General features: G+C 37.7%; 1 protein-coding gene across 2 annotated transcripts in view; it reads right to left on the reverse strand.

The window, feature by feature from the left end:
- Nucleotides 1-12,007: 12,007 nt before the first annotated feature.
- Nucleotides 12,008-26,473, reverse strand: part of LOC136718253 (excitatory amino acid transporter 5) — a 49,051-nt gene continuing 34,585 nt past the window's right edge. For both annotated transcript variants that reach the window (XM_066695922.1, XM_066695921.1), the window contains 9 exons: nt 25,249-25,464; nt 23,503-23,545; nt 22,562-22,784; nt 21,865-21,964; nt 16,158-16,391; nt 15,493-15,687; nt 14,216-14,350; nt 13,377-13,476; nt 12,008-12,411 (listed from right to left, as the gene is read on the reverse strand). In XM_066695922.1, the coding sequence (XP_066552019.1) occupies nt 12,274-12,411; nt 13,377-13,476; nt 14,216-14,350; nt 15,493-15,687; nt 16,158-16,391; nt 21,865-21,964; nt 22,562-22,784; nt 23,503-23,545; nt 25,249-25,464 (1,384 nt within the window). In that variant the 3' untranslated portion in view covers nt 12,008-12,273. The remainder of the gene's footprint in view (nt 12,412-13,376; nt 13,477-14,215; nt 14,351-15,492; nt 15,688-16,157; nt 16,392-21,864; nt 21,965-22,561; nt 22,785-23,502; nt 23,546-25,248; nt 25,465-26,473) is intronic.

Raw genomic sequence — 26,473 nt, forward strand, 5'->3', positions numbered from 1 at the left:
GTTTAATTTATTTCTTTGGTAGGTGTTTAGAGGGCCAGCAGAAGAATGGGGACATAATCAACCATGGTCCTTGACCTGAACAGGCAGCACACATGTTGTGGTAGTCGGGAGAAGTGGAGAACGCAGTCCAGCGGCTTACTTTCCCTTATTAAAGGCAGTATGTGTTGTTGCAGGGGATTATAAATAGTATTTTAAATGTACCTTTGCCTCAATAAGGAAAATATTAAGCAGAAAGTCGAAGATTTCTGTGTTTACTGCAGGACCAAAAATCAATGGAAGGATAAAGTGCAGAAAGATGGTAAAAACAGCTGTTCTTCCCTTTTCCACAACCCTGTGGCTTTTATTTTAGTTTTATAAAATGTATAGTTTAAGTTCCTAAACCAGTCCAACCAATTTCCACCCAAGAAGACCTTTATCAATAATTGTAAGAAGGCCTTATATTTTTTATTATTTCTAAATCTGATGTAGATCTCCACACACGAGGATTTAGTCTTTACCCAACTCTGAAGAACCAAAATTGGTACCTCCCCTTACGTTGAGCTTCAGCCATTGAAATGCCAATATGTTGACCTTGAACGACTTGATTTCCAGTGTCCCAAATGCACTATAGGTCAGGTTTCTTATTGGTAATTACTACAGACCTTACAGTCTGTCAATTATCAATTGAGACTTTCCAGTTAATTGTCATTGGACTAGGATATAGATGCTTAAAAATGGCGGACGTGTTACTTTTTCCTTGGAAGTGAGGATTTGAAAGTGTTTGCAAATAAATAAAGCTACTGGGATGTGAGTTAGTTCTGCCCAGTCCATTGCTAAAGTTTGGTATCCCAATCATGCATTTTTTAACACTGAATGAATTGCTTATTACATTTTAGATTTTAATTTTGCTTTTTCAAAGTAGTTCAAACATGACTAAATTTTAACTTACCCAATTTGAGGATTTAAAAAGTTTGTGTGTGTGTGTGTGTGTGTGTATGTATATATATATATATATATATATATGTATGTATGTGTGTGTATATATATATATATATATATATATATAATGTATATACACACACTTATTAAACTATTCCAATTATTTTAAAATTGCTTTTGCTCTGTGTGAGCCATTTAATTTGGAGGGGGTTGTGGTGGGAAATAGGAAATGACTTGGTATATCCTGAAAAGTGCACAAATGAGTTTGTGCACTTGTTTCAACCTGATCCCCTTTATACACTTTTTGATTTAATCAGAGTACTTTATGGCAAATTCTAGCTTTTAGGCCAATTTAATCAAAATCAACTGGATTGTATGTTAGTACATTGTCTGTCTTTTAAAGGTGTTGAGTAGTTTTCCTGTTGTTCCTTGTAATTGATTCTCCTTAAGTCTCTCCCATATGTATTTAAAGAACTGTAAGAGAACGTGAATGTTTTCGAGTTTTTTCTTGCCCCACTCCCCCATTGATCTAAAACAATTGGGATTTGTTAGTGCTGATGCCACCTTCACCTCACTACACAAATCTGACCCAATGCACAGTTCAGAATTAGTCTCTTTATTTAAGAATTTACTGCGTTGTTAAGATGGCATAATCATACCAGTAGATGCGTCCGATTTCAATGTAGAAACCTGCAAATTAATCCTTTGTAAATGCGGTTTGGTCCCTTTTTATTTTTAATTTTGTAAAGAGATCCTTTAATCAGATGCATTATTCTAGTTTATTATGAGTTCTTCGGAAGTGAGCAGTGAATTTAATGCATGATATTAGTCCTTTGTGTTTTTCACCACGTCTTGTGGTTTTATTTATTTTTCAGCCCAAGATCATTCGCTTCTCGCTTCCATTTTTGCTTTCTGTTAATATTGCACCTTTGTCTTTTTTTAATGAGTTTTAAAGGTATTAAACTGGAGTTAATATAGTGCACCACCCTTCTGTTTTCTAGCCTTAATTTATAAGAGTGATCAGGAACTTGGCAGTGCATTGCCTGCTTGCTGAGTATGGACCAGAAGGCTTTATTTTACCCATATTGTATATGGTTATGCATTTTATTTTTTTTGTAAATTTAGTTTAGTGTTTCTTGACTTTTTGTTTTGGATAAATATTTATTTTGAGGTATCTTTCTGTTCAAAACTGTACTGTCTAACATGGAATTATTTTAAATAAAAAGTCAGACACTGTTTTTCAAAGCTGAAGAAAAATAAAGATGAAAATCATTTGATGGTTTCTTGTTCCAAGCACATTGGTCTGATGGGGCTTCAGTCCTCAATGTGGGGATGGCGAAAGATGAAAAACCCTGCTGCACACATTGAAATGGGAAAGTATAATATTACAGTACTCTTTAAATATATATTGGAACAGTACAAAAAAAAAAGATGTGGTGGTGCTTATCTAAGGGGTATGTGGTCATTTTACTGTATCAACGCAGACTTGACAGGTTGAATGATTATATTAATGTCATTTATTTTAAGGTGGAATTTACAACAACTACAATGACCCTTCGATTCAGACTGCAGCTTGTTTCCTAACATTGAAGTGTTTTTCAGTATACAGGTATTGTCAAAGGATCAAGCTTTGCTCTTGCTGAAATGTGGAAGGTTAAGGTTTGAGTGGCATATGGGTCCTTATCCAAACCATTTAAAACCTTATTTGGGTGTGTTACTGACAAGAACATCTAGAGATTTATTATTTGTAAAAAGATTTTACTTTCTTAGTTCTCGTCTTGCACACTTGAATAGCCCATTGTTGGAAAAGACGGTCATTCCCAATTGCTTTTTCAGCTTGCTAAATCTATCATGTGGTGATCTGGGAAAAACAAAAGCAGATGTGCACACTCACCCCAGCTCTCAGACTGCATGTTGTCACGACTGACCAACATGTTATTTTAACACCAGGGTTGTCATCAGGCATTCAGACTTCTCTAGGTTAACTGCAATGCAGAATTGGGATAAACAGTCCCAGTTCTTTCCACTCAATGTCCATTTCTGTATTGACTGTGCCTGTGCCTGTGTTTGATCTGCATACTGTGCCCTGACTTGGGTGATTTAAGAATAAGATAAATGTTTTAGAAATGTAATTAAGCCCAGCTGATAACTAAATGAGATGCATACATGTTGACATTTGTGTAGTAATCTACAAGAGCTTGTATCGATTAATCGGCGCTGGGAGGAGGAACCAGGGGAAGGTGGAGTAAGGAGAGGACTTCACTTGATTTGTTTTTTTTCAAGCAAGTATTTTATATTTTAAGCTACAATTATATATGCTGCTCGTGCTGGGTCATGGGTACCAGAAATTGAATGCTTGGCACTTTGTTTACACTAGGTGGAGACACAAATCTTCAGGTGAGCTTTGAATATGAAATTGTTGTGCAGCCTGGGTTTGAGGACATTTATTCTTTATTCCTTAGCTAGGGCCACCTACAGTTTACAAAGTGCTAAATGCAGGTGTAGGCATGTAAGTTGCAGTCAAATGAAAGGAGTGCTGACAATGCATTAGTATTCAGGAGCATAAGTAAGCATGGTTTAATAAAGTGCATAAGAGCAAGAAATGCTGAGTAGCCCTGGGAATTAGACATATTACAGGTACATTGTGAACAGATCTCACTCCTTGTTTGTTGATGCCTAATCTTGAATTTGTTCTTGATCTTATGAAGTGATCATTACAGGGGGGGGGGGGAAGTGAATTAATCATAAGGATTTTTCTACAGGAGAGTAGACAGGTATGGGTGTACAATTTGATCAGTATAACTTGTGTGTTCGTAAGATAAATCAGAATTTGAATGTTAGGTTTTCTAAGCAGGTCTTCAAATGAAAATAAAAACATTGGTAATGTACACCAAAAAGACACGAGAGAAACCTTTTTTATGATGTCTGAATATACAGTACCGTTGAGTCAATATTTCAGCTCACTGAGATCCTGGCATGAAATATTGTTAAAAAAAAAAAAAGTTTTTTATAATAAAAGTTCTTGTTTGCCATATAAATAAACCATTAATGTAATGCTCTTTATTTCCACTTTTATAAAACAAATGCAGGAGTCTGTGTTTGAATTTGTACCAAGGGAAGTAAAACGTAAAACGTCTCGAAAAAATAGAGACCACTGCAAGATATCAGTTTCTCTGGTTTTACTATTTATAGGTATGTGTTTGGGTAAAATGAACGTTTTTGTTTTATTTCTATAAACTACTAACAACATTTCTCCCTAATTCCAAATAAAAATATGAATGAAATAGAATGGCTGCCATACATTTAGAGATGCTGATTTAAGAAAAAATTGCAGTGGTCTAATTTTTTTTCCAGAGCTGTATATGCCATTGGGTTCTGTGGCAGTGACTAATCTGCCTGCAAGCTCCAATGCTGCTACTGTACACAACTTACAGGCAAATAAAGGAGCTTTTAATGCAAGTGGAAAAGTGGCATTTGCTGATTATGCACTTATGCATTAACTGGGAGGTGGTTATTCTGGGCTCGGTTGTCAGGGAGAATGTTAGCTTTCTAGTACTAAGGAGCTTAGCTGAGGTGACCTTCCCACCTTTAGCATTCTCTTGGACTCAAATCAGCAGAAGGGAATCAGTCAATTAGCCCTGTGTCTATAATAATAGAACTAGAGAGGTTAAAGAACATTCTGACATGCTGAAATGATCTAATATATATATATATATATATATAAAATGTAGCAACTTACACAGTATAACATTATTTCTTAATAGACACCCTTATCTAGGGTGACTTACAGTTTACACAAGAAGCATTATAAAAATGCAGCAATACAAAATACTGAATTTGGTACTACTTATAGTAGGGATGAGCGATTACACCACCGATTCAACCAACTAAATTATCTGTATCCGTATCTGTATTCGGAACGGGCGTGGCTTAAACCAGAAGTGGGTGGAGCAAACCGGAAGTTTTTAATTTAAGAAATTGAAATTGATATGGGTTGATCAGAAGTTGCTATATTTTGTAAAAAAAACTATTTACAGAACAGCCTCAGAATAATGAGTAAGAGAACTATTTAAAGTTTTTTATAAACTTGAATGAATAAATGAATCAATGAACACATGAAGTATGAAGTAAAAAGCATGAACTACAGTTTTTATATAACTTTTATTTTTTTTACTCTTTAAAAATTAAACTATGTTTCTATGTGTGATCACTTTCTTTTCACTGCCTAATGTTTTTATTTGGGGGGGGGGGGGGGAGATGGTATTTCTTATCTCTACATTAAGTAAAACAAAATTATTTGGTGTGTGTGTAAGTTTGGGTATGTGTGTGCTGTGCAGTCAAACACGTAGGATATATATATTGAAAGCTTTAATTTGTACCATTTATGATTATTTATTTTTATGAGCTATAGTGAGAAAAACGTGTTAGGTCAGCCATTTAAAAAATAAAAATAATAATAATGTACTGTACTTGTATGTTCAACAAATAATGTGTGTGTGGTGGGGGGGGAGGTGGGTTAACTGAATTTACGAGAGACGCTGCCTGTGACGATGGAGAGATCGCGTCTGTGTGGTAGCAGAACTGCAGCAGTCTGTGTAGGCGAGAAGGCGGAGCTCTGTGTGTAGCTGGCCTATCACAGAGCGATGTGGACAGACATAGCTAGCAGCTGCTAGTACTACCCAATGAGGATTTTTCTTCATCACGAGTACGGATATTGACACATTTTACTCGGATCATACTCGTGCCCGTAATAAGTACATTATGCTTACCGGTTACTTGTTTCAGCAGAGTACTCGCTCAACCCTAACTTATAGTACCAATACCAAATACAATAAGCATACATCCTAGTACAATGAGAACGCATGCAGACATGATACCGTTAAGTCCTAGGTAGAGTTGGGGGGGGCATAGGAGAAGTTGCAGTATAACAATAGAAAGGCTAACAATGCATGCATAATAGCAAAAGTGAACAGCTCAGGAGAAAAATCTGTTTTATTTACAGGTAAAGTCTGAACAGATGGGACTTGAGTAATCACTTTAAGGTGCTCAGGGGTGTGGTCCTGACGTTGGAGGGAAGGTTTGAAAAGCAGCAGGCTCTGGAGGAAGGAGAGCAGGGAGGGGGCACTTTGAAGGGTCTGAAGGTAGCTCGGTCAAATCTGGGTGAGTCAACATCTTGAACTGGATGTGAGCCGAGATCAGAAGCCAGTGAAGGAAGGGAGGGAAGCAGTGGAGTAGCATGAAGTATCATTCTTGCCACCATTCAAAACATTTAAATGAATCTGAGATTAACGAACTGTGTCTGGAAAGTCCATAACCCATTTGGCCCAGCAAAAACACTCCTCTGCCTTCATTTTGTTTTACAATATGCTGTGAATGGTAAGAAGCAAGGAGATTGTACTCTTCATGACATAACGAAAGATGACACACTGCAATGTTTAAAACATCTCATCAATTTGTTTTTCAGTAGCTCCAACTATATGGCTATTTAGCTCGTTCCAGACTCTTTATGTTAAGAACCACCTCCTCATTTCAGCTCTGTGTTTGTGAACCAAACTTATTTTTTGTATACCAAGTTTAGATTGATATAACACATGTAAAGGAGCTCCAGAAATCACCTGAGGTTAGGTTTAGTTAGATAATGATAAATTCTATGAGAAATAGCAAAACATGTTGATATCCAGAAGTTTGGTATTTTGGGAAGGTCACTTAAGTATTTTAATTCCAGCATTGCTGATGGCCATTTTGGTGATTCTAAAGCACCATGCATCAGTGCTCTCTGAACTGGCGATTTTCTTTATCTGAGGTGAGATCTATAACACTAACCTAAAGCTTAAGGGTTATGATCTTGTATGTAGAACTCAGGTCCTCTGTTAAAGTTACTTTCAGTTCACAAGCAGTTTGAATGTCTCTTTTTCCTGTTTCTGTGTCATAATGAGCCATTGGGTATATGCTTCATCAAGTTATCCCACTCCCTACTTATACTCAATCAAATGTTTTTCTGACATTTTATGCCCTGATTTAATTTAATTACCAAGTCCCTGGAATAATCATGACCAAAACTACTGTTTCCATTATGTCAGACACATGTAACTACACAAGGCATGGTGAGAATCCCAAAATCAATGAAAATTTCATTTTTATTAGAAAATGTTGTTTTTTTTCCCCCACAACAGTTATATAAATATACAACTTCAAAACAAACAATTGCCTAGTATAAGAACCTGCAAACATTTCTCAACAGAATTGGCAAGTACATTTCAAGTTAATGTTAACATTGAAATGAAGATCCTTTTACAACAGATAGAAAACAGTCATTGCTACATTACAATTTCCTTGCTAGTATTCTTTGTTATGCAGAATTTTTTAGGGTTTACAATACTTAAGGCAATGCTAAAAGTCTGATCTCATCTGGTACTGAAAACATAACATTAAAAAAGAAAACAAAAATAATTTACCGCTGTCATCCTTTCACACTATACACATCATGTAATGAAGTGAAGAATTCATGATTTGCATTTATGAGTCATCAGTCAAAATTGGGGAGTACACAAATCCTCATTGTATCACTTAAGAGGATAGAAGAGGAGTCAAGGGGAATCACTGTCTGTGTTTCTAATCATTTTAAGCAAGTTATTTTTCTTTGAAATCCAGAAACAAGAAGTTAGAAAATCCTGCTGCAGGTGAGAGAGGTTGGTTCTGTGACTCATTGAACCCTTAGAGATTATCTGTTCTGGTGTGCTGTGTGTGCAAACTGGATTATTTGTAAAATTTCTAGAAAGAGGTTTTGGATGCTGCTGATTCAAATCATCATAATCAACAAATTGATCTCTGACTTTTCTATACATATACAATGCCTATAGAAAGATTACACCACCTTGAGAACGTTTTCACATTGTGCCTCAGAGTTTCATGCATTTAAATGAGGATTGTTTCTACTTATCTACACACCATACTCCACAATTTTAAGGGAGAAAGTTTGAATTGTAAAACAAACCCGGGGACACAAATGGAAATTGGGCTTCAAGGCATCAAGACAGAAAACAGGAGACACTTCTTCACACAGAGAGGCATCACAATCTGGAACAAACTCCCCAGTGATGTGGACAAGTGACAATTTGGGAACATTCAAAAATAGACTAGATAGGATCCTTGGATCACTTAGTTATTAATGGACACCAAACGAGCACGATTTGTTGAATGGCCTCCTCTCGTTTGGAACGTTCTTAAAGATATATATATATATTAAAAATACAAAACTGAAATATCATAATTGGATTAGTCTCCACCACCCTGAGATAATTATATTTGGCTATATTTGACCTTTCTTCTTTACAAAACTGTTCAAGCTCTGTCAAATTCCTTGGGGAGCATTGATGGCCCGCAATCTTCAAGTAATGCCACAAATTCAATTTGAGTTAGGTCAGGGCTCTAATTAGGCCACTCAAGGATATTTATCCTTTTGTTCCTTAGCCACTCCCGTGTAGTTTTGGCTGTATGCTTCAGGTCGTCAATATTTTTGCATACTTAAAACATGATTCAAGGTGGGAAGTCTTGAGTACCACACAGGCAAGATGTGTGCAGTGCTTGGAACATTGTTGTCACATTGTCACATTGATCAGTCCTGGTCACACAAGCCTGTAGCTCTTGCAAAGTTGCCATTGGCCTCTTGGTAGCCTCTGATCAGTTTCCTTCCTGCTCGGTCATCCAGTTTGGAGGGGTAGTCTGATCTGGACAGGGTCTTGGCGGTGCCATATATTCCACTTCTTAATAATCATCTTGATTGAACTCCAAGGAACTCCCAGCAGAGGAACCTACAGGAACTGCTGAATCCTGAAATCATATGAATCACTACAATTTAACATAGGTGGAGGCCATGTAATTTGGTGTGTGATTTTGAAGGAGATTGCTTACACCTAAGTTCATTTAGGATTGTTTGATTATTTTTAATTAATTGTCTACAAATTTCACACACAAAAAAGCTTTTTTAAATGTATTTTAATTCCAGGCTTTAAGGCAACAAAGGTGAACATTTAGAAAGGGGGTGTAGACTTTCCATAAACACTTTCTATATACATATATACAGGTGTGTGTATATGCCATTTTACACACAACTATCTGCAAACCTTTTTTCCATTTATCTTTGCATTTTGGAATCAGCAATTGTCAATTGACTCAGCTCTCCACCACTAACTCAGGAGATGAGAGACTTGGGATTGTTTCTGTCAAGTTACAATGGCATCAGATTTTGGGTCAAATAACATTGATGATGATCTCAAAATATTTTTTCCCTTTTTCACCCAATATGGAATAGCCAGATAAAAAGGGAAATTGAAAAAATCATCTCAGCCCACTGCTATATGCAACATGCACTACCACCCCATGGTGCCCACTATCAAGCATTATTCACTGATCACGCAATTGATAGAGTTATGGTGTCTCATCGTGATATACACTCACCTAAAGGATTATTAGGAACACCATACTAATACTGTGTTTGACCCCCTTTCGCCTTCAGAACTGCCTTAATTCTACGTGGCATTGATTCAACAAGGTGCTGAAAGCATTCTTTAGAAATGTTGGCCCATATTGATAGGATAGCATCTTGCAGTTGATGGAGATTTGTGGGATGCATATCCAGGGCACGAAGCTCCCGTTCCACCACATCCCAAAGATGCTCTATTGGGTTGAGATCTGGTGACTGGGGGCCAGTTTAGTACAGTGAACTCATTGTCATGTTCAAGAAACCAATTTGAAATGATTCGACTTTTGTGACATGGTGCATTATCCTGCTGGAAGTAGCCATCAGAGGATGGGTACATGGTGGTCATAAAGGGATGGACATGGTCAGAAACAATGCTCAGGTAGGCCATGGCATTTAAACGATGCCCAATTGGCACTAAGGGGCCTAAAGTGTGCCAAGAAAACATCCCCCACACCATTACACCACCACCACCAGCTTGCACAGTGGTAACAAGGCATGATGGATCCATGTTCTCATTCTGTTTACGCCAATTTCTGACTCTACCATCTGAATGTCTCAACAGAAATCGAGACTCATCAGACCAGGCAACATTTTTCCAGTCTTCAACTGTCCAATTTTGATGAGCTTGTGCAAATCGTAGCCTCTTTTTCCTATTTGTAGTGGAGATGAGTGGTACCCGGTGGGGTCTTCTGCTGTTGTAGCCCATCCGCCTCAAGGTTGTACGTGTTGTGGCTTCACAAATGCTTTGCTGCATACCTCGGTTGTAACGAGTGGTTATTTCAGTCAAAGTTGCTCTTCTATCAGCTTGAATCAGTCGGCCCATTCTCCTCTGACCTCTAGCATCAACAAGGCATTTTCTCCCACAGGACTGCCGCATACTGGATGTTTTTCCCTTTTCACACCATTCTTTGTAAACCCTAGAAATGGTTGTGCGTGAAAATCCCAGTAACTGAGCAGATTGTGAAATACTCAGACCGGCCCGTCTGGCACCAACAACCATGCCACGCTCAAAATTGCTTAAATCACCTTTCTTTCCCATTCAGACATTCAGTTTGGAGTTCAGGAGATTGTCTTGACCAGGACCACACCCCTAAATGCATTGAAGCAACTGCCATGTGATTGGTTGGTTAGATAATTGCATTAATGAGAAATTGAACAGGTGTTCCTAATAATCCTTTAGGTGAGTGTATACTATAATAGCCTTTGTGAAGCATTGAATTGTATTTCAAGTCAAATTGAATGGAAACAGTTCACATTCTTTGCACTTAAATGCAAATTAACGTGTATATGACCCCAGGACTATAATAACATAATTCGGCAGACACTACAGAAGACATAGGGAGTTGGTGCTGTGTGATAAACTGAGGATCACCCAGCCATCTTCTACCCACCCTGCCCCAGCAGCATTTGGATAATTGTGCACTGCCCTCTAATTATTCACCCCTTTTCATCATTAAGATGAATACATCTTAATACATATATCAGTCCACAGAAAGCTATTTGAAGGCACATAGGAAGAGACTGAAGATGTGATCACATTTTGGAGACTATTGGACAAATATTTGCAAGTAATGTCTGTTTGTTGTTTGTAGAGGTCCAGTTTGATCACCATTGGGTTACTGAAATATAACCTTAAAGTTACTAAACCAGTTCAGCACGTCATTTGTCGGGGAAACTGTAAATTGTCCCTTGAAGGTGACTAAACCTGCTGTCCAAGGTTGGAGACCCCTTTACATAGGACATCCAGACTCTTATGGTATTAGTATAGATGTTAGATGTTCTTCTTCAGCTTTACAGTATAGAGTCTATAACATCTATACTAATATAGTATACTAATACTATAGACCTTATGGACTGGAGATGGGGTTACATGTAAACTTACATGGTGGAACAAGTCAAAGAAAAATACTTTGTTGACCAACTGCTTAAAAAAAAATATATATATATATATTTCTTTGCAAAACAGAAATTAAATCTTGATAACCCCCAAATACAGCTCTGGAAAAAAAAAGACCACTGCAAATGTTTCTTAAATCAGCATCTCTAAATATATGCCAGCCATTCCATTCCATTCATACTTTTATTTGGAATTTGGGAGAAATGTTTCAGTAGTTTATACAATAAACAAAAATGTTCATTTTACACAAACACATACCTATAAATAATAAAACCAGAGAAACTGATAATTTTGCAGTGGTCTTTTATTTTTTTTCCAGAGCTGTATATGTAAGCTTTCTGAATTATTCATTTTTACTAAGAAACTGAAAGAGATATGTTTGTCAGTATACCAAATCAATTATTTCTTAATATATTTACTACAGATTGTGACATTTCTGCATATATTAGCACAAGTATTAGCAACTAGCACTGTAGATGAGGACACAGAGTGCTGCCATACTGTTTGTTTGCTGTTGAGAAACAATTACAAAGTGGTCTATCCAAGCAAATGAAAGAGCTGTCTGCAACTGAAGTGAGCACAAAACAAGGATTCTGAATAAAGACCAGGGCCTCTTCAAAAGTGGATTCCTACCTTCTTTGTGCAGTTAGTAGGCCCCCATCAAAGCAATGGCCAATGAAGTGAGATAAAGATAAGGACAAAAGGAAAACTGAACAAAAGAAAGTTCATTTTATGTCGAAAACACGCTGTACAATGGCACAACTGTAATTTTTTTTTTAAATGCTTGTTTGGTCATTGTTTGGTCAATGCTTGTTTCAATGCTGAATATCAAAAAACAAACAAAACAAAAAAAGTGAACGGGATCAGGAATCAAAGCACACAGTCCAGACATAAATGCAATCCATGGAAAAGTATTTACAGACATCCCAGGTTGTCTGGTAGTTTTTTTTTGTGCTTTACTTCTCTGTGATGGGGATCACACTTGGCAGATGTTGTAGTAAACTGCAGGCCGCTCTGTCACGGTGTCGCCAATGACTTCAAACACACAGTCTTTACTGGCAAGTAGTGGGATTTCTGTCATTGGGAGGTTTTGAATGTCACACGTCAGATTCTCCTGGAAATACAACAAAGAGAACAGAAGCTGACTGCTATTGCTATAATGCTATTTATTTATCTGTTTATGTATGTATGTATGTATGTATGTATGTATGTATGTATGTATGTATATTAGGGCTGCCTCGATTAATTGATGAATCAGGTCTATTAATCAACTAATTAATTGATCAACAGTATTATAATATTTTCTCCATTTAATCAAGAAGATTTTTTTCAGTAGGCATATTTAATACATATATTTAAGAAAAGTCACGAACGGGTATGCACAGTGTATACAGGAACACAGAGTAGTTCGGATTAAATCGGTCAAACTGACCAGCCCTGTGCTTCTATAGTGTTCAATTCTAAAGGCGAATCATGCAAGAGATCACATCAGAGAGCTGCAGTACAGTATCTGCGCACAAACTGCAGGGTCACAGCCGCTAAAGGGAAAACTACAGTCTAACTTTGGATTCAGACTGGGTTTGGAAGGAAACATTGAAGACAAAATAAAGGTTTTCTGTTCCATTTGCTGTCGATGCTTTTCTTACAAGGACAGTGCAATTAGTTAGCAGTATCATTTGTGAGCAACACATCCATTTGCAGTAGCAATTTAAGTTAGTTTGCAGATTATAATGATTTAGTGTTTTTTAAAATATACATTTCTATTTCTATTTTTGTTACTTTTCCCGTTCAGCGTTGTTATACTGTAATATCAATGCCTAGTATTTATTAAAGTATTACTGTGTGGCACAACCACTTACAGACTGTTACACTTATTTTAATAATTGCCCGATTAATCAACCAATGTCTATTGATTAACCAATCAAATATTTTAATCAACTGACAGCCCTCAATGTGTGTATATATATATATATATATATATATATATATATATATATATATATATATATTAGACACACACACACACACACACACACACATCTTCCTACATCCTATAAATTCTATAACAGAATACTGTACCTTTTCAGCCTCAGGAAGAAAGTCCTTCCTACAAATATGAGAAATGATTCCCGCTGCCAGTGCATCTCCCAGCACATTAATCATTGTTCTAAACCGATCCCTGGAAAACAAAGGGAGAAAATATGGGCTTCATCTTCAGTGCATAACACGATTTTACATTGACCAATGCTAGACTTCCCAGAAGCACTTGGGGATAATGCACATAGTAATAACAGCCTAATGACTTGCTGTAGTCCTAGACCTTTACCTTTTGATAGTAGACCAGAACACTGAGCCCATAGCACTGTTTTTAGTAACCGGCTAGTAACTACAATCGTACAGTATTTGTGTTTTTCAAAGGGGTTTCCATGTTGGTGTTGCATGAATAGTATACATCTAAACTAAGTTGCATGTAATCCAAATATATACATACATATTTTTAATCTGCATGCTTTTCCTGCTCAAATTCATACTGCATCTCTGAATGTATTCAGGAGCAAACAGGATAAAGGAAAACTAACTATAATTGACTAACTTGGTTATTATACTTGTATTGTTATACATGGTTCTTCTTCTTCTTCTTCTTCTTCTTCTTCTTCTTCTTCTTCTTCTTCTTCTTCTTCTTCTTCTTCTTCTTATGCTTTTACAAATAAATATGTAAGGATACTATTGTATATGAAATAAAGGGAGAAAAAGGAAAAGAAAAAGAAAGCCTGGAAAACCAATGTAAGGTCTATCCCTTGGAAATGTAAACAGTGTTAAGAGAGAAATGTTCATATATTGTCACTTTTAAGGGTTATGCAAGACCTTAGAATATGTTCTCTCTTTTTACATGGTGTTGTCTGGTGTGCCGGACTTACAGGGCCCAGTCCACTGCCACAATGAGGGAGATGTCGTCAGCTGGAAGGCCCACTGATGTCAAGACTATCACCATGGTAACTAGCCCAGCCTGTGGGATGCCCGCTGCGCCGATGCTGGCTGCAGTAGCTGTGATACTGAAAAAGACAAACCGTGGAACTAGGTCATATATTGTAAGTTATCTATTAATTGCCATCTGTGCATATGTCTTTGTGTCTTGGTTCATTATGGGAGGATTGGTTAAGTGTAAGTTTGGCAAAAAAGTGTGATTAACAACCAAATAAATAAATGATAGTTTTGTGAAAAAATCCCATAGACATACCCTCAATAAATTCACAATGTGTTCATGTTAATAAAATATAATATAAACATATACTACAGGTCGAAAGTTTTAGAACACCTCCATTTTTTAATTTCTTATTGAAATTTACACAGATTAATGTCTCAGAGTACTCTGGAATTAAAGCATAGAACAAATAAACAATTGGAGATAAAAAATATAAATAATGGAATTGTTTTATGTTACCCCTTAACCTGACAAACTCCTCTGGTACCCTTAAAAGGCACCAAATCCATCTGTACTCTTCACTGTTGTGTTGTTGATGTGAAGCATTCTCTGATGTGAAAAATTAGTTTTTTATACCCTCCCCCGCACTTACGCCCCCCCTCTGCATTCTGAAATGGGGGGTGGGGGGAATACTTGGTCTGAGTAGAAATTCAAAATCTCAGAAAATATTGACAATTCTGGAACCAGACCAAAAGTTTTGGTAGAAGCAACACACACCTGTAGAGAGCTCAAAATGTCAAAATGGAAATCTTTGTTTACAGTGTACTGATACACAACAATTTTACAAAATTTGATCTGAACTTGTCTGTGTGATAGAACATCAACAAAACAAGCCTATTTACAAAGAAATCCGATCGAAACAGCGATGCAGAAAAATGTAAATTGGATGTGTTTGAGAATGAAATGCGCTGGTAGCTTATGGAATAAGCTTTCAAATGATTTGCACATTGTAGGAATACATTGTAACTTTTATGCACAGGAGCTGCATGTAACACTGCCAAATAATGCTTAAGAGGGTGTAGTAACAGTATATAACTCTGAAACGTACATTATTTTTCAGTTTTTGGTAACCTCTGGCAGTTTACAGCTTACCTTTGTACCATTTCAGGTTGTTCACTGCTTACATTTCAGTACCAACTGGAAAAATAGTGGTGTTCTAAAAACACTAAAAAGTGTATCTGGCTTCAAAAGTTTGCCTTATTGTAGTCTTACCTGATGGTGACCAGTTGACCGAAGTCCAGTTCATACTCGTTGACCTGTGCGATGAAGATGGCAGCCACAGCCTCGTACAGTGCCGTGCCATCCATGTTGATTGTAGCACCGACGGGTAGCACAAACCTAGCTATCCTCCGGTCAATGCCGTTGTTCTCCAGCAAGCACTTCATGGTGATTGGCAGTGTGGCAGAGCTGGACAGGGAAACGGCAGGTCACAAAGCCATTCCCAAACACCCCCCTTCTGCCCACATTCCATTGCTTCACTCTGGGTGCATTCTATTCCTAAGCCAGCCGTCCCCACCATTTCCATTACAAACAATCTGCCTCAAAATATATGGAGTCAGTAACCTATTTGGGGTTGGCATTTCTCTACCATAATTGACCTGTGGTCTGGGGCCTTATTCAAAGGCAAGCACAGCACCCAAAACTACCACTGCGTTGACAAGAACCTCTAAGACCAGGGAAGGGAGAATCACAACCAGAGCAGATGAGGGGCATGGGTTGGGTAATTTGTCCATGAGTTCTATGACAACTGGAAGTGCAGCCTTCTAAGACTAGCACTGTACACCCCTTGTATTTAATCTCGAGCAACTACAATATAAGGCACAGGTGAGGCACATTATGTTTTTCTAACTTGCTTCACAAGGACTTTTGTATGGTACCTAGAAGAGGTTGCCAGGGCGATGACCAGGGCTTGCAGAAGACCCCGGATATACTTGAAAGGGTTCTTCCGAGTCATAATGAGGAAGAACGTTGGGAGAAGAATGACTCCATGAATGAGAAGTCCTGACAGCACAGTGATGGCATACATGCCCAGCTTCTCTCCCACCTCCCTGGGATCTTGCATTTCCAAGATTTTTCCAGACACAAGAAACACAATTCCAAAGGGAAAATACCTGCAAGCAGAGGGGGGGAAATACATTAATCTACAACCTAAAGTGAAAGACAATGAAATTACCAGCTTGAAATGGAACATGCATATCTGTGAACTACACAACCAATTTACTGTGTTGGGGCTGTGGATCTTGTTGTGAAGGGCCATCTCTTATGAAAGTACATTGGGGTATATCACAGTAACATCACAGTACAGTGTAGGAAAGCAAAGTAAAATTATAGGTAAACAGTTAGAGGATAAGTAAGTCGTGATACAAGCCATGGAAAGCAAGGAAAAAGGAAAGTTCAATAATAGCATAACCATGGCAAAACACGGGGCTTCATGCCACCCCAAATTATTACCATTGTTCATATTTTGTATGCCAAACCTATGTAGAAACATTTCAGTAAATATGATTTCTCTTAGACGATCCCTCACCACTTCAGCTACAGTGTACAATTTAGCAACAGCCCCTTAGTCATTGAGTGTGTAGCTGGTGCTGTGGGTATTTCTGTTGCGTGTTGTGTGCTGCAGCAAGGTACAGTATATCATGATCACACACTGAACCACACTGATTACAACAAGTTCTTGAAAAAAAATATTTGTTTAGGTATTTTAGTTTATCTTGCCTATTTGGTGGCAGTTTGAAGCACATATTTCATTGTGTCGTATTTGTTTTGTTATTTTAGCCTACAAGCTTATGTAGCCTTTAACGTTTTTTTAACCCCAAATGTCATGTTTGTGGTAATGTTCTGTTTTTAATCAGTATGCAATCAGCTTAAAACAATATTTAAGGAAATAAAAATTTAGGAATACAAGAATGCTACATAAGTTATTCAATATTTTTGTGTAACTGTGGTGTACAGCATAAATGTATGTAAATCATTTTACTTAGTTATTTTACTTAAGTGCATTTGAATTCCTAAATTCCTAAAATGTTAGCAGAGAAGGAGAATTTGTTTTAGATCTAGGCTTAGTGACTATAGGTACAGTTGCCTCCAGAATTATTCATATCCTTCATAGACTACAGTGGGTTTCAGCAACATAAATGCAAGTGCACATTCAGTATGTGTTAAATGAATGACAACAGTACTATTTTCAGACATTCAGAATTGGATATATTTGTCGCATATATGTTCAAAAACAAGCTTCAAAATTATTGATATCCTAAACTGAAATGTTTTTGCTACACTTTTCTGGGGGTTGGGGTGAGTGTTTCGATGTTTCGTTCATGCTAGCAGGGGGGGTGACGGCATTCGTCAGGGGCACCAGAGGGCAGCAGCCAATTGTCACACTGGAGGGAGGCAGCCAAATGTCAAAATGCCACCTCAAATGCCTCACCTCAACGCCTAATCTTGCCTAATGGGAGGGCCGGCCCTGTGGGCGCCCCTATGGATGGATGGCACCCCTAGCATTTGCCTATTCCGCCTATGCCATGGGCCGGCCCTGTCTATACAAATTAAGAAGTATACAATGCAAAAACACCCTCTCACTTCAAAATATACAGATGTGCTCGAATGTGTTGGTACCCTTACATCTCATTGAAATAATGCTTCATTATTCACTGAAAAGTGATGAAATTACCAAGGATAACTGAGCTGAACTCAGAGGTGAATGTCCGATCGCACCATCAGTCACTTTTTGAACGAAAGTGGCCTCCATGGAAGAAGACCCAGGAGGACTCCACTTTTGAAAGAAAAACATAAAAAAGCCAGACTGGAATTTGCTAAAATGCATATTGACAAGCCATAATCCTTCTGAGAGAATGTTCTTTGGACAGATGAGTCAAAACTGGAGCTTTTTGGCAAGTCACATCAGCTCTATATTCGCAGATGAAAAAATGAAGCTTTCAAAGAACAGAACACCATACCTACAGTGAAACATGGAGGAGTCTCGGTTATGTTTTGTGGATGCTTTGCTGCACCTGGCACAGGGCACAATGAAATCTCAAGACTATCAAGGCATTCTGGAGTGAAACGTACTGCCCAGTGTCGGAAAGCTCTGTCTCAGACAACAGGATACTGACACAAAACACACAGCTAAAGGCACCCAAGAATGGATAAGACCAAAACATTGGACTGTTCTGAAGTGACCTTCTATGAGTCCTGATCTGAATCCTATTGAACATCTATGGAAAGAGCTGAAACTTGCAGTCTGGAGAAGGCACCCATCAAACCTGAGACAGCTGGAGCAGTTTGCTCAGGAAGAGTGGGCCAAACAACCGGTTAACAGGTGCAGAAGTCTCACTGAGAGCTACAGAAAATGTTTGATTGCATTGATTGCCTCTAAAGGTTGTGCAATAAAATATTAGGTTGAGGGTCCCATCACTTTTGTCCATGCCATTTTCATTTGTTTTATTATCTACAATATAATGTTGAAAAACAAAATCAAAGGCAAACTCTGATTTCTATTAAGTATGGAATAAACAATGGTGGATGCAAATTACTTTTGTCAGTTTCAAGTTATTTCAGAGGAAATTGTGCATTCTTCGTCTTTTGTGGAGGGGTACCAACAAATTTGAGCACGTCTGTACCTGAAACAGACCACCATGCCTATTCAAATTTCTGCGGGAAACACTGAATCCTAAATTGTCAGTAATTTAATTCACCAATACTAATTTTCTCATTGTTGAAAGAAGTGAACATCTATTAAATGGTATCTTTTTAATTTGGATCAAAGTCTTAGAGTGCTACACCCAAGTATTCTTTCGATGTTATCAATTGTCATTGAGCTGTGCTACCTATCAGGACAAAAAACACAAATACATTGACAAAATCATACAATTAGTATATTATTGCAATGAGTTACACCTCATATGAAGGCTGGCATTGTAAATTGACTAATTAAATGGGGTTAACTCTTACCCTAAATGAACAACTAACCGAAATGTGTAAATGTAGAGTGTAAAATACATTAGGTCACATCTGTCTTCAACTCACAAAATGTTAACATACCCCTTTTGACTGAATCTGATAGAATTCCCAAATATATTACTGTCATTGTTTATTCATAACTCATTGCCTTCACACAAGTATATAATTTATTAAAAGTGAAGAAATGGGAAGAAATTAAAAATAGATGCCAGGAGCTGTTGATACTTCCAGAGACTGCATGATTCACGCCATTTAACCTACTATGCAGATAGTAAACAATGGGCCTTGAGATCCTGGCTGCAATGAGTTTAACATCATAGACTATGATCTCATTAAATGTCTAGGTAGAGGGCATTAATAGAGCAAGGCATGAGAATGAAGTGAGGACTGACATGTGCTTCTGTAATCAGCTTCCTGAGTTGTTGAACAACATTTGGCTTAAAGACTGTATTACATAATACATATCAAAATCTGTACTTGGGCAAAGGTCCAAAGGCTGAATTTTAAATCACTAGCAAACTCCATTGCTTTTTTTAAATTGATCTACAACTACATATCACTAAGCAAGCCTTTACTGAAATTCTGATAGTGTATCCATTTAGGACACCTGAATCTTCAACAACACTTTAATGCTTGGTAGGTAATACTTATGGATAATGATTTAATTTAGATGATGTAGTGGTAAGAGACTGCTTGCATGACACAGTACAATGGCCAACTTTATACCTGGTTGAATTCATGTGCACAATATGTCTTAAATTCAGGTTGGTGTTCTGTTATTCCTAAAACATTAAAATAAAATCTGTTTTATAATGCAAGCTCAGTTAATACCAAACTGCTTATACAATGTAGTTCAATGTCACCACACACATTTGAACTTGCAGAAAACTAAACAAGACAAGAAAATGCAGCACAATATATAAGTTTAAATATATGGTGTAAAAAGTGTATCACAATTATAATATAGATACATACACTCACCTAAAGGATTATTAGGAACACCATACTAATACTGTGTTTGACCCCCTTTCGCCTTCAGAACTGCCTTAATTCTACGTGGCATTGATTCAACAAGGTGCTGAAAGCATTCTTTAGAAATGTTGGCCCATATTGATAGGATAGCATCTTGCAGTTGATGGAGATTTGTGGGATGCATATCCAGGGCACGAAGCTCCCGTTCCACCACATCCCAAAGATGCTCTATTGGGTTGAGATCTGGTGACTGTGGGGGCCAGTTTAGTACAGTGAACTCATTGTCATGTTCAAGAAACCAATTTGAAATGATTCGACCTTTGTGACATGGTGCATTATCCTGCTGGAAGTAGCCATCAGAGGATGGGTACATGGTGGTCATAAAGGGATGGACATGGTCAGAATTTTGCACAATTTTGGTGAGCTTGTGCAAATTGTAGCCTCTTTTTCCTATTTGTAGTGGAGATGAGTGGTACCCGGTGGGGTCTTCTGCTGTTGTAGCCCATCCGCCTCAAGGTTGTACGTGTTGTGGCTTCACAAATGCTTTGCTGCATACCTCGGTTGTAACGAGTGGTTATTTCAGTCAAAGTTGCTCTTCTATCAGCTTGAATCAGTCGGCCCATTCTCCTCTGACCTCTAGCATCAACAAGGCATTTTCTCCCACAGGACTGCCGCATACTGGATGTTTTTCCCTTTTCACACCATTCTTTGTAAACCCTAGAAATGGTTGTGCGTGAAAATCCCAGTAACTGAGCAGATTGTGAAATACTCAGACCGGCCCGTCTGGCACCAACAACCATGCCACGCTCAAAATTGCTTAAATCACCTTTCTTTCCCATTCAGACATTCAGTTTGGAGTTCAGGAGATTGTCTTGACCAGGACCACACCCCTAAATGCATTGAAGCAACTGCCATGTGATTGGTTGGTTAGATAATTGCATTAATGAGAAATTGAACAGGTGTTCCTAATAATCCTTTAGGTGAGTGTATATTCTTAACTATGTCTGGCCAAAACCTTAGGAGCAACATACCCACAAGGTACCAATCTGCCGGTACTAACAAACATCCAATGTATGAGGAACAATCTATTTCTATATATAACAGCAGCAGCCCTTGTTGATCCACTGCTGGATGAAAGCCTCCCCAAGATGTTTCCACCTGCTTAGTTACAGTGTCTATTTTCCAGGTCATGCCACCAAAGCTTCCCACCTTCTGTATGGTCTTTTTCTTGGTCTTTTTCTTCCATCTCTTGGGATCCATTCTATAGTTGAATACCTCCATCTTTGGTCAGTTCTTCTTGGAATGTGCAAATTCATTGTCCTTTTAACAGCTCATTGAATGATGTCACATATCTTTGTTAGGTTTGGATCAGTTTAATTGTTTTCTAACTCTTATTATTATTCCAAGCATACATCCTTACATGTTTCTTTGTGTGGGTTGCAGATTTTGCATCGTTTAATTTAGTGAGTTGCAGAGATACCAGGTTTCTATATGTATTGCACTGTCAATGTCCTTTCACAAGTAACCTAAGCAATAATTTTCCCTATTCAGAAAATATTTTGACCAGCTTTACTGCAGTGACATTCTGGTGCGCTTTCTGCATTGCTAGCAGAGTATACTATTTTAGGGTTTTAAAGCTTTGCCACTTACCACACTGCGGCATTAATGATCTTCATGACACACTCATTTACACACTGGCAAACATTGACCAGGGGCGTCCCTCTTTCCCCCATTTTCCCCAGTAGCAGGCCTTACAGAGAAAGAAAGGCAACAATTACTATATTTATTAGCAGACACCCTTATTCAGACCAACTTACAATTGTTATAATACATCACATTATATTTCCATGCAATTACCCATTTATACAGTTGGGGTTTTACTGGAGCAATCTAGGTATAGCACCTTGCTCAAGGTTACAACAGCAATGTCCTTGAATTATGTCCTTGAATCAATGTCCCATCTGGGATTGAACCCACAACCCTCCGCTCCAGACTCCTACCCACTACTCCACACAATGGGTGGATTTGTTATAACATTAGATAACATTGGAAGTTAAATCTTGGAACTCATTGTAATTTCAAGATCACTTGAAAAAACCATTCAACCAAACACCTCAACACCATTCAGCCTTGAAGACTCAAAGATCCCTTTATTTATCAATAACTAACGTGTGTTCCCACTATTTAGAAACTGGCAATTTAGGATGACCTAAATAAAAATATATATAATATGATATCTCCAGGATCAGGAGAGGAGACCACTCCACTAGATCTTCTGCTTCTTTGCTATATTGCATATTGGCCCTGCCTCTGTCATACACCTCCTACTCATCCTATATGGGCATACCTATGGTGGCAGAGAAAATGACAATGCCCAAGACATTCATTTCCTTGCTGCTCCCAGGGATCGACTTGTAATGAATTTCTGGAGGTGGGGTGAGCTCCAGTAAGACTGGTCTGCGTATGCTGGGATTGGTGTCATCAGGCATAATGTAGACGTAATTTGGAGAACCAGCAGAGATTTGACTTATTGATCTCGCTTGAATGACAGGAACGAGTTGCGTCCGATACTGGAACCAACAAGAATGCAAACACGTTAAACCATTTCAGTTCTGCACGATCAACGATTCCTCTTTTTGCTTTGCAATCCTATAAGCAATACAGTACAATGTTAGTAGCCTACTTCCCACTACGACAGATCAAATGATTGATCTTTATTGATTTATTTCTGTAAAACTGCATACTCTTTTGCTCCTTTGTTAAGTGGGTGTATGTTTTGGTAACACATTAGATAATGGATTGCAAAGTATTTTATAAATGCTTTATAATCGGGAACATATTAATACAGTATTAATAGAGTGTTATTAGCTATGTACATTTTAATATTATGAATACATTGTATACTATTCCCATATGATAATGCTTTAGAAGTATACTTTTCTATTTCATTATATATAATGTGCTTTATTAAGTAACAATTGAGACACATAAAGTGTTTCTTTGTCCATTGCATGTTGAATTTTATGTAGATTCACAATCAATGACATCAGTCTTGTTATAATAATTAAAATTTAGACAATTTTGTTGTCTGCTTCTGTTTATCATCACTTATTGTAACGTATTGTAGTCGGTAGAGACTATTTATGCCGATTTGAAATGTATTTGACAAAATTGACAAAGTTCAATACATCAATAGATTTTAATAAAATATAATTTGAATATGTTACAGTATACAGTACTGCTATGCTGAAATGGTTGTTTTAAAGGTTGGGAGTCAATTTTGCTTACCTGTTGAAATGTTGCTTCAATTAGATTTGCAGGAAACATATTCCTGCAAACAAATGAAAAAACGCATTTACTGAATACCGTAAAGATGTGTACTTATTTAATATTTGTCAATGTTTATCTATTGGCCTGTTTAATAAAGCAGTGATTTATGATTGCTACAACCCATATTATTTTACATTTTGAAATCTGTGGTGGTTATCTAGGTCTAAAGAAAACTAAGTCTTTATATTTTTGTGGTATTCAGCATAGGGGCTAAATGGCCAGTACTTGACTAACTACATTGAAATGTTTCTTTACATTTATAACAAATCACTATCACTTTTCATACTTTTCAATCAAAATGAGAAACAGGGCAATATTTAGCCTCTACCTTCTGAGTAGACACTATGCATAATGAAGATGTCAATGTGGGAGAACAAGATATGAAAGGGTCTGGAGATGCCAAAAGTCAACATTACCACAGCCCAAGCAAGATATTTATACCATGCCTTGCTGACTCACAGCAGCCTAGCAATACACACAGAGCCAATTTACTTTAATGTAGTGATCAGATAAGACTGTGGTAGCCACTGGCACTGTACTGTACATAAGATATCCTTTTGGCATGGATTACTAAAAATACTGTAATACAACTGTGTTTTAATGGGATTATGCTGAAGTCGGATGCAAAATATCAGGACCTCTTCTCAGTAAAGCATTCAAAAGTCATTCAGGACTCTGAGAGTCCCACCTTGCAAATTAACCTTTACTCAAGTAATAATTTCCATGTTTGGACCTTTAAACCTTGAGAATTATTGGTCTTCTTTAGCTCTGTAAACCAGCTACCAGTTAATGATGTACACACACACATATCTAAACATAAAATTTAAGTCTGCATGGATCCAATTACTAAAATTATAGACAATTGATTGTTAAAAAAAACAATAGTGTCAAGAAACCCAATACTTTGGTAAACCTTAATTCTAATTTCTAGTCAATTCAATTGATGATGAGTAAAGAAAGGGTCTACTCAAACCCTTAATCCAATTAAAGATTTCTATTGCAAAGTTCTTTGCTTCCAAATCTGGATTTATATTTAAGCTGCAGGCTCTTGTTTACAAGACACCAACAGGTGACTGTTATATGCATCCATGCTCTTTACAGTGTTGTGAGCAAATTCACATAGACGTGGTGGACATAATGCATAGGACATTAAAATGCACCTGCTATGCAAAGGCAGCCTTCTTTCCTTGTCTGCTCAGGACTGAGTGGGTGGTACCATTACACAATAGTCTGTTACGTTGCAGGTTTAGTTCCACCACCAATTAGTCAACTCCATCCATTACTGTTGCAACACCACTTATCAAAACATCTGCAATTCTCCATCTCTTCAAGACCAGAATCTCAGCGGCTGATTACACAAATCAAAGTACCTGATGCAGCTGGATGTGCTAATGAGCGGAATCCGCGTGCACCCAAGAAGCCACAAATAGTCGCTGGTGTGTGGAGAACTGGTGAAGCTGCATTATGGGCTACGCCATTTTGGAGTCCACATATCTAGTTTTTAAAGGCTACTGAAAATAAAGCGTGGGAGATCTCTCTAATCCTTATCAATCTGGATGCATCCCTTCGCCTATATAATCCACAGAAATCCACCTAAATAGACTCTTCCCCTCAAATGCATTGAAAACAGAGTCTTTTATGAAGACCAGTGTTGATTTAAAGTAATGCAGTATGTGTATTGCTTGTTTTTCTCCATAAGGGTACCTGATGAGGTCGAGCAGTGCATCTGCAGAGGTCATGACTGGTCCCCCGCCCACTCGGTTGCCTTGTTTCTCTGTGCCTTTGCCTGGGTGGATGGCCAACACCAAGATGATGCCGACGATGACAGCCATGAAAGTAGTCCAGAGGTAGTAAGTGATCGTGATTAATCCCATTCTGCCACACGCCCTGGCATCCATAGCAGATAGACTCGACATCAAGCTTTAAGTAATGGACAAGAAAACAAATAAACTTACTTATCTTTCATTTACTCTCCAAAATAAACCAGTACCCTACTTCTCCTCAATGTACTTCAGATGATTTTGTCACAGTTTTGTCGGTAGACATGAATTACAGGCATGTGGCCTGTTTGTAATGACCATTACTTACTGATGTCGTTGTTTCAAAGTGTAACAATGACCCACAACCAAATCCAATGCATATTGAATGCATTGAATGCATAGCCGACTACACTGCTCCAGCATGGTCTTGAGCAGACTGAAGGGTCATTCAATAATCACCACCTTGCTCCTTATATGTGCCTGGCTATTGCGCTCCTCCATGTAGGTGAAGTTGGATTAATTAATAATAATTAATTCATCCAATATCTCATAGTATTGAAAATGTAAAGCAAAGCGAGTGCAAAGGCTGAAATTACAGTGTGAAAGGGTTTTGATTTGTTCTTAAGATCTGTGTATTTGTTAACTATTTAAAGCAGGTATACTTATCTAATAGCCAACCATTTCCATATTTCTTTCAGCTGGTTTAATATTTGACTGTTCTTAAAAATAAAGCAGTCATGGACTGACCCATGGTATTTTGCTATGACGTGATTATTCTGTTTGAATAACAAATCAGCTGGACATACATTAATGGAATGGGTGTTATTCTCAGAATAAATGGGAGGTATTAAAGGTGCATGTGTCTATTGCTGCTTACACATTGGGGATACCTGAGATTCAAAACATGTTTTAAAGGCACATAGGTCAAGCATGCTTTTAGGGAAGAATATTAATTTATGCATTCATCTCAAAAAAGCATGAAGCACAACTGGTAATGCATAGGAGAAATCAGACTGGGAGGTGCCCAACAACTGCTGCCACAGTCCCCTGAAAAGACGTGGAGGCAAAACAATGCAGGGCAGATAACCTCTAGATGGCAGGCTCCAGGTCAACTTTTAGACCATCCAATAGCTCAATAATTGTGTGGCTAGTAAGACTATACCTGTTCC

The sequence above is a fragment of the Amia ocellicauda genome, chromosome 22 (genome assembly GCF_036373705.1).
Source record: "Amia ocellicauda isolate fAmiCal2 chromosome 22, fAmiCal2.hap1, whole genome shotgun sequence".
Taxonomy (NCBI): domain Eukaryota; kingdom Metazoa; phylum Chordata; class Actinopteri; order Amiiformes; family Amiidae; genus Amia; species Amia ocellicauda.